Below are 15956 nucleotides of genomic sequence, written 5' to 3' on the forward strand. Positions count from 1 at the left end.
ACAGGGACAAGGAATTGTGTACTTTCAAAAAAGCAGCGTATTAAAAAGCCCATCGTTTCCCTTGGGGGTGGGGTGCTACAGGGGAGTGCTGTTCCGGGTGAGCCGAGCCCCTCACCCAACCCGGCCCAGGCCTGGCTCTCTGCCAGCCCCTGCCCCAGAGCCCTGCTGCTCCCCATGGTGCGCCATAATTACACCTTCCACTGGGAGGCTGGGGGAAGGAGCTGTAGTAGGGTGGGTTTAATAAGCTGAACATGGCTATTAATGCCTTGGCATCTGCTGCCACAGCACACCCAGCAGCATCAACAGAGATCTAACAGGAACGCACCAGACAGGTACAGAAAGCCCAGGAAAGTCACAGGGCTTTATATGTGAGTGATTTACATGTCACTGTTTACTGTTCCGTTTACTGTTCTAGTTCATGCGGAATGTGACCCTCTTATCAGTGTAACCTTAATTCCATCCCAACAGAAACAGAACTTGTCTCCATTTCCTTTTCACTTTCTCCCCCCCCCCCCCCCCCCCCGACCCTGGACAAGAGCACATACTTTCTGTTTCAGCTATTTACAGTTTGGTAGAACATTAACCACAAGGACCGGGGGCGGGAGGCCAGTTGGAGCACGCAGAACAAAAGTCACAATGGAGGGGACAAGAGAGGCCAGCCTACCTTCCGAGGTTTGAGCTTGTCCTGTAAATCGTACTGGCCGATGCCTTTGTAGCTGACTCCCAGCCACCACGGTATGCCTGTCTTGTCCTGTTGAGAAGCACAGGGCGCACCGCGCCACACCACTCATTAGAGGACGTTTTAGTGGGAACATTTGAAAAGAAGAACAGCACATTACTGAGGCAATCACCCCATTAGGCTGGTAGCAGCAGCAGCAGCAACGCAAGGAGAGATCAAATAGACCTAAGCAGCCCTAAAACATCGGCCGCCAGGCTGAGTCATTTTAACACCCATGTTTGATCTCCTCAGACACTCTGGGTTAGCGAGGAAGGTGAGCCAGTGTGGCCAAGGCACCACATGGAGATTTCCAGAGGGACCGCTTACTTAGTTGAACTCAACACAGAACAAGGGCCACAGAAGCACACATTCAGACCCAGGACTTAGCAGCTGGACGGCCCTCACGACACACGTGGTTCAGGAAGGCGCTTACGTCAGTAAGCACATTTGAAAAATGAGAAGGAGGGCACAGTGGCTTGACGGCGCAGGTCCACATTAGAAACTGTCGTCTGCCGGAGAATGCTCTTACCTTCACTGAGTAATAGTGAACTCCGTACGTAGGTAGGGACTGGACTAAGGCCAAATACCTTCAAAGAGAGTGAACACGTTAAGAGTAATTCAAGCAGTTACACTTCATCACTGTCTGAGGGTGGCTGCCCTACAGAGGACAGAATGGGGTTTAAGTCACAGTCATTCGGCAGCCACTGTCATTCACAGTGGCAGGTCAATCAATATATATATATTCTTTTCCAGGGCCATGACAGGGAGAGGGTAAGCCGATTGATTGAGCCAAGGGCACCAATCATCATGTAAAGGACCTGGGCTCGTGCTGTCCCAGGGCTAACACAGTGAAGCACTGTTACATGCTGGCTGGCTGCCAACAGTAAGAGCTGTCCACTAATTAATGACACATTCTTGAACGGTGACAGCAACCTCCTTCGACAACAACACGAGAGAGAGAGAGACAGAGAGACAAAGAGAGAGACAGAGAGAGAGAGACCGACAGATCGGAGGGTGTAGGTAGAGAGATGAACACTGAGATGAAAGGCAGCTCAGTGATCGTGTGATCATAGGTACAGTACAGAATGGATTCCCTGACTTACCGCACGATGGCCTGTCCTCGGCTCAGGCCCTTCAGCTTGGTGTAACGCTCCACCACTCGGTCTTCACTGGAATACACAAACCAAGTCGTTGATGAATAATCCATCAGACTGTTACACATGCCCAACCGAAAGTGATGGTCAGACAGTCCTCAGCTTGACACACATTCTGTCTGTTCATGCAGAAAATGATGTCTGGCCCCGTGGCCTGCCAATGGCTCTCAGCTCCTCCTCTCACACACACACACACACACACAAATTTAGCTCTGGCGGCAATCATCCCCCCTAAAAGGCAAGCGGGACCGCCGAATTGCAGATCATGACACATGCGCACACACACACACCAATTCCAATCTGGCCACTGATGTGAATCCAGCTGCTGTTCGTCAGACGGACTACAGCCGGCTTCAGGAGGAGACAGCAGTGGCGCGGAGTCAGACGGACTCACGAAGGCTTCGGACAGACAGTGGCAGTTTCTGCATCTGCCCCGTCAGCGCCTCCCTGTACACGCCAAGCGGCTGGCCAGACATGATTAACACGGCGTAGCTGCTCGTTAATGAGCCCCCCCGTCTCAGGTGAACATCCTGCCAGGCAGGACTCGGCGTGCATCTCCCTCGCTCTAAACTGCTCATCTGGGGAAATAATTGCTCTGCGCATCCAGGTGTTCCACTGAAGCCTTCTGGTGGCATGTGAAGGAGGGGGTGGGGGGGGGGTGTCGTCAGTATTGTGGGTCTATATTGGTCTGTCTGGAATTCACCTGGAATAATACTCAGTGTCCCTGAATGATTAATGTGCTAATGTGCTAGCATCTTACCAGTAAGCCAGAGAAGGGTGCTCCCTCAGGACTCTAGTGGGTAGAACAGGGAGCTGCTTCAGGTCAGATCTGGTTGTTTCAACACTGTGGAAGAAGAGAGTTGTTTTCATGTTACAGCAGTGGATCATTCACAACAGCATTTTGATTTTCATACACCTGGAGAATCCATAATGACACTGTTGACTGATCAAAGGCTTGATACCAATTACTATCCTAGCTCTCTTTTAGATGAATATCTCTCTCCCAGTCTTAATACGTCTGTGTCCTGTAATGACCTCATTTGAGATCGAGCACAAAGTAATGTTAAGGTGCTGTTTAGAAAATACTCTACTGTATGAAGCCTTTCTTTGTGGTTTAACAGAGCAGTAAAATGCCTTAATCTTCTAGCGTGGCTGCATATCACAGTGATCACTCAAAAACCAAACTCAAGGAAAGGTGCAGTGTCAGGATATTTTTCACCTTTTTATCTATAAAAGCACTGATGCTTGCCAGAACCGGGCTTGATCTTAACTTATGTCTTGCCAAAGTTCCTCTATGGTAGAACATACGGGCCCTTTTAAGCCAACAGAGGGTCTTGTTTAAAATAAGACTGCGGTATGGTTCTATCCGTGAAGTTCTTTCATGTCAGTGCAGGTTGCTACGAGCAAGTGTATGATCTGTCCACAGATTATAGTTTATAAAATAAACAGGTACCAATCACCCTTGAGTGTGAAGTAAAATGCAAGATTAGTGATGGACAGCAATAGCATGTTATCTCTGTGTCTGTGGACAAACTGTATGTCACTGTCAAGGTCTACGATAGTGAACTATGACTCACTCCAACAACATGAGGGGGAGGCACTTGGTCTACAATTACTAGTGGACAAAGAGGGCTATGACTTGGCAGCCAATCCACTGAAGCAGTGAACAAAAGCCATTCACCAGCACTGGCAGCTCTCACAGTGTTGAAAGGTACTGTACACGTCCCAGAGCTCTTAAAAAATAGGACTTGGCTTCTAAGGCAAGACTCCAAACTTGTACTCATATCAGTACCATCCCACTGTGACGTCCAGGATGGTCTGGTTTGCTTTCCCTGTGCATAATTGGTCTGCAAGAATCGCCACCATTTCAAAACATAAGAAAACAAAAAGACATGACCTGATCCTGACTTCAAACAGCTGGTTTATACTTTGTGATTTTAAAGATTAGCCTAATGGAAAGCAACTTAATCATGAGCGTCACTGAAACGGCCTGCTACCTAAGTTCAAAAACGAAAGAAAAACCTACGACAGTGCCACTTGAATGATTGCTCCTCAGCAGCAACAACCTTTTCTGGGTTGACTGGGTTTTGCTGCCATGGCAGTTCGCAGGCGTGTATTTTATGGGATGCTGGGGCTGGCGATGTTGGGGTGATCTACTACTTAGCCACATTGCCATGTCAGCAATCTGGAATTCATTATGATGTCTGTTATCTTCCTGGAACATGGGGGCAACTCCTCCACCCAGTCAAGCCCAGCACAGTCAAAGTGGAGGACAAACACCCACGTCAGCTGTATTTTAGTAGGCAGAAACTTGGTAACTTGAGGAAATGCAAGGATATGGCATGTGGTCTGCCTACTGTTGTAAACGTGAAAAGAAATCTCAGGATGTAGCATGCTCTGGCCATATTATTTAGGCTAAGTAATCATGCTCAAAAATCCATCCTTTTTACGTAAGTAGGGTAGTAAAGGAGCACAAACCTTTATTGTCAGGTGACCTGAGTTAACCATGATAATGGCCATGTATCCTGCCTACCAGTACTGAGAATCATGTCACGGGTTGACCGACTTGGGAAACAGACAAGGTAGGTACAGCAGGAGGTTGGCTCAGACCACAGTGATGACATCACATTGGTTAACCCCTCTGACGCCAGGCTGTCTGCCATTGGGCTGTGGGACTGCACTTATAAGGCTCATCCCTCTTAAAACAGGCTGGCTGGTTGGTTGGAAGGGGGTCTCCCGAACTCCTACATATCTAATCTCTCCGCTCCAGGGCCACTCCTCATGCCTGTCTAGAGCAGTACAGTGTTTTATGAAGGGATTTGCAGACCTTTTCCTTCCAAAAGGTAGAAATGAAAACCACCAGGGAAGACACATCAGCCTGAGACAATTAAAGAGAGACCAGTTCATAGTTGGCCCAGCTCCCATCCATCCACACAGCTTTACAGACTTGCTGGCAGATTGCTTTTTATTGTGCTTTCATAGTCTGAACACAGTGCAGCCCATCCCCACGCCTACATGACCTGAAAGATGGAACTCGCGTGGATAACACTTAAGGCCAAAATCATCTACAAAAATACTGCGAGAACAGAGCAGGGCATTAGAGGGCAAGCTGTGTATCATCATCAACTCAGTCAGGCTTGTAAAGTGAAGAAAAAAAGACAAAAAAGACAAAAACATATGCTGAAGCGTGTTTTTGAGAGTACAAAGATGGCCCAAGCTGCATTTTCAGCATGAAATATCACTGTGCATTCACTCCATACAATCCCTTACAGAGCACAAAGCTTTGTGTTCAGATAATACACAGGGGCCTCTAGAGGTACAAAGCTAGGACACACACACAGGTTCTGCAATAACCTGCTCAGCCACTTTGACAGACACAGGTCCATATTCCTAGACCAGAGCAGGCGTCCCCCATCTTACTGATCGCTAAAATAACTAGTCTTATCACCAGGTCAAGTCTCTTCGTGTGAGGGCCTCAACAAAAACATTTCTCTAAGTGGGGTCTCGCACAGCCACCAAGAGGCAAAAACATCAATAATGTAAACCAAGTCTGATCGTTGTCTGATTCGTTTTTTTTTGTTGCTGTGGATAAATGGAGTTTGAAATAAACCTTCACGTCCTTTAATGTCCTTTACACAATTGACCACTAAGAGCCGATAGACTTTCCCTGTGTTTACACCTGGCAGGAGCAGTGGCTGACTTTACACACTGGCTCTTTCTCAGAGGAAAACAGGCAACATACAAGGGCAAGTACAATGTCCAGGAATCATCAACTTCAACATAAACCAAAATCTGAGTCAATGAGGTTGACTATTAACTACCCACCAACCAAGGCCCTCTTGAGTCTACAGTTTACTCAGTGGGATTCGACCAATCAGGTCAAACAAGAGTCCACTTCCTTGGCATCTATATAATAATCTACAGCGACTTTCCAATTATAAATAGTTAGGCTATAAGTGAGCAAATGCCCATGAGTTGCAACTCAGCGAGTTGGGTCCACTGATTGAGTAATTATACATTTAAAGCTATTTGTTGACATCGTTAATGTATTTATAGGTCAGTATACATATTTTGAATAATGGAAATATGTCATTACCTTGTGTAGTCTCCTTTTGCTTCCTACAAAGTAATGGATAAAATAAGCTGTTAGCATGTACACGTCATTATGGTAACAGCTTTGCAATATAGTAGAAAGCATAATCTGATGCTGTTTACTGTCCCCTGTTCTCCATGCCTTAAGGTAAAATAAAACAAAGGCAATTAGGAGCCGAGAACCAAATGCGGGTAGCCTATATGCACAAATAAACGGTTAAAACCTCTAATCAACCATAAAGTGATTACTATGTACGCAAGGGTCTGTCTTCGTTGCGTTTGGATTAGTATCAAATAGCCCAGTTCACCCTCTTTCTACACTTCAATTCAATTTGTGAAACACTTACTTGCAACGCGTATGCGGCTAACTTGAAAACATTTTCACTTTCCACTTCGACTGTCTCCTACGATGGAAAAAGACGGAATTATTCAATGAAAAAACAAGATAATGTTTCTAGAAACAACTGAAGCACTTGACTTCAGAAGATTCTTCCCTCTCGACCGTCCCGTGCACTCCGTACCTCGTTCCACAGTTACCGACTAAACCATTTGCGCTTCATTTGTGGTGCACGTATTTTGAATATTAATCAATTCAAAAACTGTAGTTTTAGTATAGTTAATCAGTACTTTAAATGATATTTTAACATTAGGATAGCGTTAAATGATAGCGATTGTCATTAAAAGCCTGGTAAATGAAAATGATTTATGAGATACACCCTCCAAGGAAATGGTACACTCTGCGAACAGGTTCAACGTTTCCTTTGACCACATCGTGGCCAATCGCCATCAACGGCTCTGGCCATCGCGTAAAGAAAGTTGCACTTTGTAACACAGTGCTTCCAGTCACGCCCGGAACCCCCCCCCCCCCCCCCACCCCCCCAAAAAATGAAGTTTTAAAACCAATTTCAGAAAGCGCATGGGTTAAGGGACGTTTTGTTTGATGAGCGAGACATTAGTGATACCACATTATATTGGGCAACAAATAACATAAGTGTGACAGTTGAACAGACAGATATTGGATTATTCTACTTATTCGACCTTGAATGGTCCATCATACAGGCCCATTTAAATATGCGCTAAACTGCAAAGAACTGTTACCTACATTAAGATTGATTTGTCACAACTTAAAGTCAGCCATTTTCTCAGCTAAATGTATGACTCCCCAACCTATTATTTTAATTCCATTTGTAAGATTAGCCTATACATTTACCCTCAAATTCTAGCCTGCAGCATTTGGTTTATGTCTTACATCTTACATGTTCACATCTTACACTGAATTAAACACCCAGAGCGTGTTTTACATAATGCATAACAATATTCATTCTGAGGGATCATTCATGCACTTACATTGTAGACAGATGATTTTGCATTAAGAAAGAACAGCTCCACTGTTGTATTCTCTTTCAAGAATGAGATCTTCTCAATGTAAAACCTGTAAATCACAACACCAAAAATGGTAATACAAGTTTGAAATGTATATGAAAGGGTTTGACACTGTTACATCAGTGACACCTGCTGGACAGTAGTTGCAACTTGAAAAGTTGCAATTGAAGATTAGAACAATCCTTATTCATCTCACACGTGACACACAATGTGAATACATGCACAGACGTGTATAGTAAGTGTAAGTGCTACTACTAAGAAGCTCTACTCAGTTAACTTTAATATACCTTGGACAGGTGCAATACATAGTTCCATAGTGCCATACCTCATACTCTGTTTTTCATTTGATAAGATGCAGAGCCTACTAACCTGACTAGGAACTTGAGCTGTAAGGGACCGGTCTTCTTAGAAAAGTCATGATCCAGGACCCTTCGGTCCAGTTGGAGCCAGTTCTTTTGACCACTAGTAGGGGATTGGAGGGAGGGTCAGAAATGCCATATCATCACCGTTCCAACTGGTTAAAAATACAGCTCAGACATTGTAGCATGATAAATGACATACGTGTCATCAATAAAGGATATTCCAAAATACTCCTTTTCCTTCAGGTTAAAATGTGACGACACCAAATCCAACAGATCCCGGGACAAGAGCTTGGGCTGAGAATAAACAGATAAATACGTGCAATTTTAGATGCCAAGTCTGGTACTCAAGGCTGTGGCCACAGCTTTGTTGCTGCTAATTAGCCTTACCTGGACCAGCAGCTCCAGCTTCCTGTCGTCCAGGAGGTGCACCTGGCAGAGTCGGCCCTCTGTCATCTGTGAGAACAGAACAGGTGTGAGGCCACCATGCAGTACCCAGACAACCATCACTTCCCACCTTATTTTACCATCTACACTCAAACAACAGCTGCACCTTATCTTCATCTAGTATTTTCCACCTTGAGTGTAGAGCGTGGCTACTTGGCTGCTCCACAACCATGACCTCCATCTATGCCTCTCTTATTAACAGGAACTCAATTGAATCATCAGTACCTTTGCTCTGCTGTAAGGAAATAGAATTCCTCATGTGGAGTTGTTAAAGAGATAAATTGGATTTCTGTTCCATTGTCCAAATGGATGTTAGTGTTCATTTAGGCACTGTCAGCATTTTTTGCAGGTGCACATTCTCATTTTTCTATGACTAGTCCTTGCTGAGTGAGTGTTTTAATTGTTTATGGCAACCACACACTGACGACACATACTATATAGTATATAGTATGTGTACTATTCAGCACATTCAAATTACTGTTTGAGATGGTGATATTTTGAGCCTCAATCTGCCTTTCATATCCAGTTTTTCTTGGAAAATCCATTGATGATAGGATTAATGTGTTTGTTGAAGCTCAGATAAGAAAACAAGATTAAGAAAAAGGTACACAATCCACAGCACAGCCTGTGTGTCAGAGTCTTCTCTCAAGGATGGCCGCCACTCAGGAATGAGGGATAGACAACCTTCACTTCTGTGACTCAAAGTAAAACACATGTGGCCTCCAAATGGTCAGGCCTGGCTTCTCTGGTGGAAAGTGACAGTCATGTTGACGACCATGCAGTGACCACAGGGTGGGAGGAGAGGTTCTGGGCTGGTGTTAACTGCAGTCTGCGAGGATATATTGTTCTCCTTGCCACAACAGAGCTGCCATTAAGCAGTTTTACAAGCTACTTTTTGCTTTGATACAAAAAAACACAAAACCTCAGATTCCTATTCATGTGGGAGAATGTACTGTCTCCCACTGTCTAAGTCTGGACAAAATGTTTATTGATTTATTTTTTTGGACTGTCATGGAAACTTGAATGTATTTTTTTTAAAAACCTTAGTTTACGTGGATTAGGAAAGCCCATCTATTGTAGTTTGCTTTGAGCCATAAGACCTACTATATTTTATTGGTACAATAGGACTGGACATGAAAGACCAAGCAAGGGCCTAGATATCTGACCAATGGATGGCGTACTGTTGCACACTATTACAATCACAGTCTCAATCCGACAAAGAACACAAAGAACAGCTAGGCCATGGATCTGAATTCATAGATCAACATAGGATTGTGTGTAATCCGTCTTAATGGAGAGAATTATTGTAGCTGTTAATTACACAAGCACCATTGTCTAAGACAGGATTAGTCACTATAGTAACCCTTAAAAGGATTGTGGGGTCGCCCAGTGCATGATTCTACCAGGGTACATATCAATGCTGCATTGTTACAGACTAATGACATCAAAACATCAAAACAGAAAAGATTTAAAACTGCATGGCTTAACACTTAGATTCCCCACAGCTGTCAGCAGTATAAATCCACCTTTGCAAAAACATCTGATGGGATATCTTATTCCCTGTCTGCTGAATATATTTCACAGCTCAAGAGCTCAACAAGCACAACCAATAAATAAAGAGCTATAAAACATTTTAAATACCCATCGACTACGAGAAGGTAATATGTTGTGTGATGGGTGTATCTTGTACACATTAATGTAATTTACTCTTCATTGGTGGCAGGGTGTAGGACTCTCATTTGAAAACCTGCTGGAAGGCAGGGGCCCAAACTAAAGTTGAGGAGCTGTCAGAGTGTTAGGAGGAGGTCAGGCATGTTTAAAGGGAGGTCATGTGCTCTGTAATGGCCACAGCAGAGAGGTCATCTCCCTGAAGCTCTTGTCATTAGGGTGATGGGCCCCGGCCCTGCCCTCTTCATATGACCCCCTGCCACTGACCTACAAGGGTTTAGCAGCACCCAGCCCACAGCATTGCCCTCCCCGCCCCTCAACCTGGTCACCTCCCTCCTAATGCTCGGCTCAACAGACGGCCTCTAAATTCAAAACGAACTAGTTAACCGTCATCTGTCAGCCCTTATTAGTCAAATTAGATGTTTTTGCAGAAGTCTGCTAGATTTAGAATAACTAACCGAGAAGAAATGTGACTTTTGTCAACTTGACTTTTATAAGTACCGTCTCACCTCACAATACAAATTGTTTTAAAGATTACTTTGAAGTGATTCACTTCAGTCAAAGGGTGAGATCAAAAGACTGGGCATGCTGTCTGCTAATGACTTCCAGATGCTGGGAGACCCTTATTAAGAACAGGTTTTCACGTACACACAATCATGCACACACATACTAGAGGTTAGCTTTAGTCTAGAGTAGAATTCCATCGAAAACGTACCCCCTAACCATTACAACAGGTTGTCAATATAAGCACAAAATTAAAACCCCACTGATCGCTCCTGGCATACCTGATAACACTCTCCCAGCCTGCGCCAATTCTCAAAAAAGCGTCGATATGGTGTGAGCCCCTGGAAGTACCATCTCCTGAAGGTCTGCTCTGCCAGGCGCCACATGTACTGGCTGCCTGATGTCAGAAACTCCTCCATGCCACACATGAAACTCCGAGTCATGGAGAGCACTGTGACTGTTTCCCCCCTCACGTAAGTCCTTGATGCCCAGCTAAACCTATGGCTACTGACAAAGTCTCACAATCACAATGTATGTAACAGTCCTCTAAAAGTCACAAAGGATCCTCAGGATATAGCTAGGAGGACAATCTCAGGCTCTGTGACACTGCTGTTGTGATCTCAGAATGCCTCGACCCTGTAGAAACTCGCTATGACTGCTGCTGATGTCATGTCAGAGCTCCTGAGAGGCTGGAGTAGACGCCACAGGCTGGTCTGCCAGCCTCCAGCATCCCGCCCTGGGCCCTGGTCCAGGACAGAGCGAGGGAGGGAGAGGAAGGGAGAGAAGGGTGGGCCCACAAAGAACCAGAGGCTTTGTATGCCCACCACATAAACACAGTTGCACACACGCATACACTCTCATGCAGTCTGACAGACAGCTCATTTTCTCCACTACTTGTAAACACACCCTTGATTTTCATTCTGAGTCACAGTGCAAAGGGCTCTGCTCTCCCTCCCTCCCTCGCTCTCTCTTTCTTACTCCTTCTGTAGGTTTGTTGAAGGAATCCCCAGATTCTCGGTTTTGTGGTTTCAGTATGAGGATGTCATAGTGTGATATAGCTGAGGTGTTATTGACCCAGGATGAGTGTCTGCGAGGTAGCAGTTTCCTGAGGATAGCAGATGTGTCTGACCATCGTATCCAGTAGGAAACACTTCATCTGGACCAGCAGGGGTGACAGAGCAATGTTACTAACAGCTACAATTGGAACTTTAGTTTCCCTTTGACTCCCTTGGAAACTTCACAGCACATCCGGTGTAAAGGGAATATAGAATGAGTGTGATGAGTTTTCCACTGCTAACTGTAGCACAGTACCAAGCACAGAGCTTCACGTTTCTTCTTAATATCTACAAACATCCTAATGGATCCTGTTGTTGTAGCTCATTTTGATCAACAGTAAAATGCATAGTATGTGCATTATCAAAAAGGTAAAAAAAGAGAGAAAATAAACTTAAATGCATTGTGTACATTCAGGCTATGGTCCATCTGTAAACATATACAGTGTTCGTGTGCATTATGAATGGAGTCAACACATGCAGAACATGTTCCAAAGCCACAGATCACAAACCTAAAGCCTGAGGCTAACTGATGTAACTGAAGACGGTTTAAATCAGCAGAGGGACATGAACATGGGCTGATCAATTGTGCCTGTACTGTGGCTAGAAAACATTAGCAGCTGTGTGGATGAGTGAGAGGACAGGTAGTCTTCTAGGTGTGACACATTCTCTGTGTCTCTCTCTCTCTCTCTCTCTCTCTCTCTCTCTCTCTCTCTCTCTCTCTCTCTCTCTCTCTCTCTCTCTCTCTCTCTCTCTCTCTCTCTCTCTCTCTCTCTCTCTCTCTCTCTCTCTCTCTCTCTCTCTCTCTCTCTCTCTCTCTCTCACACACACACACACACACACACACCTCCTGATGACCCTCCAGGTAATATCAATCCCTTGTCATCTGTCTACAGTGTCCTGACTCAGACTGGAAAAGTACCATGAACCAAAATGTGAAGCAATAATTTAAAAAAGAATGACTTCATTTTATTGATATTTCAATTTGTGTATTAGGGCATGACAGGAATTGGATTGATCTCATTCTGGATGGTAAATTCATTAGAGACCCACATTGTGGCTTCGGCTGGAGGGTAGATTCAATGAACCATGTGTCCCATCGTAGATGTGTGCCTGTAAACAGCTGCTTGAAGTGACAACAGCCATAACAGCCACAGCTGTGGTGGACACAAGGCAGCCTTGTCACATGATTATCCCCTGTAGTACTACGGTAAGATGATTCCTTACCCTATGTAAGACCGGAAGAAAACGTGTGTAGGATTCTACAAAACAAGAGTATGTGTAACCGGTGTGAATCGGTGAAACTCACTCCTCAGGTATGTAGGCCACCCGCGTCAACGAATAGCTAGCGTTTCTTTGGCATGGCTGGTAGTGGTTGCACTTGGCAGTCAGAGGTGGCGTGTTGGAGCCTGGGCAGGGACGAACATCGTCCAGGAAGCCTTCAGGACGGAGCTGTTACACCCCCGTTATAATATGCAATGTTTATTTTCACAGACTCAGAGACACAAAGAGGGCAGTTGAACCAGGAATACACACACACACACACACACACGCACACACACTGCCTGCAGGTGTCTGATCATCATAGCTGATATCCATGAGCTAGGGGTCTGTGGGTTAGCTGAGAAGTGAATACACAGACAGTGGGGATCCCAGGGGAAGGTAAGAATTGACTACCTCTCCTGACTGAGATGTAACCACACTCTTTATCTAATCTATCTAATCATCACTTCATCAGTCTGCAACAGCCCCTGTTTAGGAGGAAGACTATTGACCTAAAAAATGCAGCCAATATATCCACAAACTAAATTACAACTAAACTTTAGAGTGGGCATTGTCCATAACCCATATTAATTTAAATGGTGTGTGGTTTGTGAAGAGAGTGTTCAGTGCAGCTCAGTTATCTCTCTCTCTCTCTCTCTCTCTCTCTCTCTCATCTCTCTCTCTCTCTCTCTCTCTCTCTCTCTCTCTCTCTCTCTCTCTCTCTCCTCTCTCTCTCTCTCTCTCTCTCTCTCTCTCTCTCTCTCTCTCTCTCTCTCTCTCTCTCTCTCTCTCTCTCTCTCTCTCTCTCTCTCTCTCTCTCTCTCTCTCTCTCTCCCTCCCTCCCTCCTCCCTCCCTCCCTCCCTCCCTCCCTCCCTCCCTCCCTCCCTCCCTCCCTCCCTCCTCTGATTGGGCCATGCCCATAACACAATACAGAGCCTGGTACCAACACAGCATGATCTCACACAATGACTCGCAATCCTCTCTGATGTCACTGTGGTAAACACTCCTCTGATAAGGCCCTCCTAAGCACACGCAGCAAACAAGACACATTTATGTCACAATTGATTATCTTCCTCAGGACTACCAGGGGGTACTTGACAAGCAGTTGTATTTTTCAAGCTAGTGTATTTCTTTCTATCCCTTGAAACAGAATACAAGATGACACACTGCCACAGGCTGCAATAAGCCTTTGTCACCAGCAGATGGGATGATTCCTCCCCAAAGGAGAATCACTTGGGAACACAAAGGGAACCCATTTGGTGTAGAAAATCTGAAAGCAAATTCTCTCCTGTGTGCCATTGCTTGCATTTAGCAATCATGACCTCCAAAAATAGTTTCATGAATCTAATTTGTGATTTCTGCTGACATAATTGCAAACCTCAGGCATTCCTCTAATGATTCTTCTAACAGACAGAAACAGCGTATGCCAGATTCAATTCTGTGCTTCTCTGTTCAGTCCCCTATCTTATCAGTATTAATAGGCTGGGTCTTTAGAGAATATAAGAAAAAGCCTGACAGGGTATACACCATCACTTGTCTGCATAGCTTAACCCATTTTGCTGTAGAATTGCAGTTAGCATATAGTACAGTAAGTAGTATATTAATAGTCTAAAAGAAGGACGCCAGCCACAGTTGGAGGCAGCTCCAGAAGAGGGTAGGGAAACAGCTGTCATGAACATAGTTCTGCAGCTGACAGTCCCTCCACCACAGACAGAGAGCCGACAGGCTGACGCACACGCACACACGCACACACGCACACACAAACACAAACACACACACACACACACACACACAAACACACACTGAAACACACTGAAAGTAACCCTGGATGCCTGACTGGCACACTGGCTGGATGTTGCAGTGTGAAGACTCCCTGTTTACCCTTAGATGCCACCCATGCTTCCAGGGACCTGGCTTACAAGGAAAACAAGTGACTGCTGCTTCTGTTTAGGACCTCAGCAGGTGGTCAATTTGTTACAAGGCTTGACACACCAATAGGGACGTTTGTAGTCATAAATATAATATCAGTTGCTGTGATTTTATAAAATATTAAAGTGCTTGAGATGTCAAGTCATGCATTCAGTTTGTAATTGAATGTGCATGCCTCATGTCTCATGCATGCCTACATGCCTCATGAGCAAAAACATGAATCTAATTGGATTCAAATAACATCCTCTGGCCTGTGCTCAATCCTTCCTTTGCCTAATTAGTATGAACTAAAGTATGTATTACATACATAAGGCTAGTTCTGTAGTAGTTGTGTAGTTGTGTTACCATATAACATTTACACCTCTGAATGTGGTAGCTATTATGCATATTGACGAGTTATCACTGCATCTGTTTAGGTAATACATAAGACATTTCAAGTAAAACCAATTAAAGCCATGTGATGAATCTGTAGTTGGTGAGTCAGGCAAGAAAGAGAAAAGCTTTTTGTGAATGCCTGGATGGTACAGTCAAGCCCTGCTTTGTCCTGCTCGGCAGGGGGTGGGAACAGGGCCTGGGGGTCAGCATTGCCACCATCAGCCCATTGAGATGTCTGTTGTAACTGGGATTTGGAGTCTGCTTCACTGTCATACAGGCCTAGTGTGTTAGGCCTGCTGGAAGCCCTGGACTGTGACAAACCGTGTGTGTGTATAACCCAGATGCCATGGTGCCTGGGGGGTACCAAGGCCGTTGGTGTCACCCGCACACTGTCTGCCCCATCAAATAAGCCCCTCAAGGGATTTTCGGTGCTGAGATTTGCAGAGGCAGCTCTTACAGTGCAAAAAGTGCTGGAGCAGCCGGGTTTAAATATCATATACAAGAGATGGAGGATATGAATGGCCTCCTTTAATATCTCTGTGGGGGTCCTGAGAGACAGACAAAGAGAGGGAGATGAAGAGAGCCAGAAGGAGAAAGAAAGAAAAAAAGAGTCTCACAAGGTGGAGAGAGACAAGGGGATAAGAGACCACTGAAGACTGAATGTCAAAATATGCATTTGAAAATATAAAGCCTTTTTTGATTCATACATTTGTACATTTCTTTTTGTTCTATTAAATATTGGACTCGCAGTATTGGACTGTTTGTGTTCAAAGCTGTGTTTAGAAGCTACTTGAGAGGTGGGGGTTGGGATGGGATGAGTTACCCCATCATGAATCTAATTATCAACATGATTTGAATGGAGACCAGGACGAGGTCTGTTGGGACCCAGTAAAGAGGTCATTATGCATGCTACACCAACTGTCAAGTACACACACAGTGGCACATATGGAAGACGAGATGAGTAAAAAACAGATCTAGATCTAGACAGCCTAAAACCAAACCTATATCACT

The 15956-nt window shown here is 44.8% G+C and overlaps 1 protein-coding gene across 4 annotated transcripts in view; it reads right to left on the reverse strand.

Annotated features, from left to right (window-relative positions):
- Positions 1-15956, reverse strand: part of frmd4ba (FERM domain containing 4Ba) — a 33405-nt gene that overhangs the window by 11781 nt on the left and 5668 nt on the right. The window contains exons 1-11 of one of the 4 annotated variants that reach the window (XM_062463402.1): positions 10607-10816; positions 8097-8162; positions 7909-8003; positions 7717-7809; positions 7312-7396; positions 6312-6368; positions 5969-5991; positions 2633-2716; positions 1822-1887; positions 1248-1305; positions 665-751 (exon numbers count right to left, since the gene is read on the reverse strand). In XM_062463402.1, the coding sequence (XP_062319386.1) occupies positions 665-751; positions 1248-1305; positions 1822-1887; positions 2633-2716; positions 5969-5991; positions 6312-6368; positions 7312-7396; positions 7717-7809; positions 7909-8003; positions 8097-8162; positions 10607-10768 (876 nt within the window). In that variant the 5' untranslated portion in view covers positions 10769-10816. Of the gene's footprint in view, positions 1-664; positions 752-1247; positions 1306-1821; positions 1888-2632; positions 2717-5968; positions 5992-6311; positions 6369-7311; positions 7397-7716; positions 7810-7908; positions 8004-8096; positions 8163-10606; positions 10817-15956 lie in introns of those variants that run through there. The other 3 variants (XM_062463420.1, XM_062463411.1, XM_062463430.1) reach the window with 3 other exon arrangements.

Source organism: Osmerus eperlanus, chromosome 1 (genome assembly GCF_963692335.1).
Source record: "Osmerus eperlanus chromosome 1, fOsmEpe2.1, whole genome shotgun sequence".
Classification (NCBI taxonomy): domain Eukaryota; kingdom Metazoa; phylum Chordata; class Actinopteri; order Osmeriformes; family Osmeridae; genus Osmerus; species Osmerus eperlanus.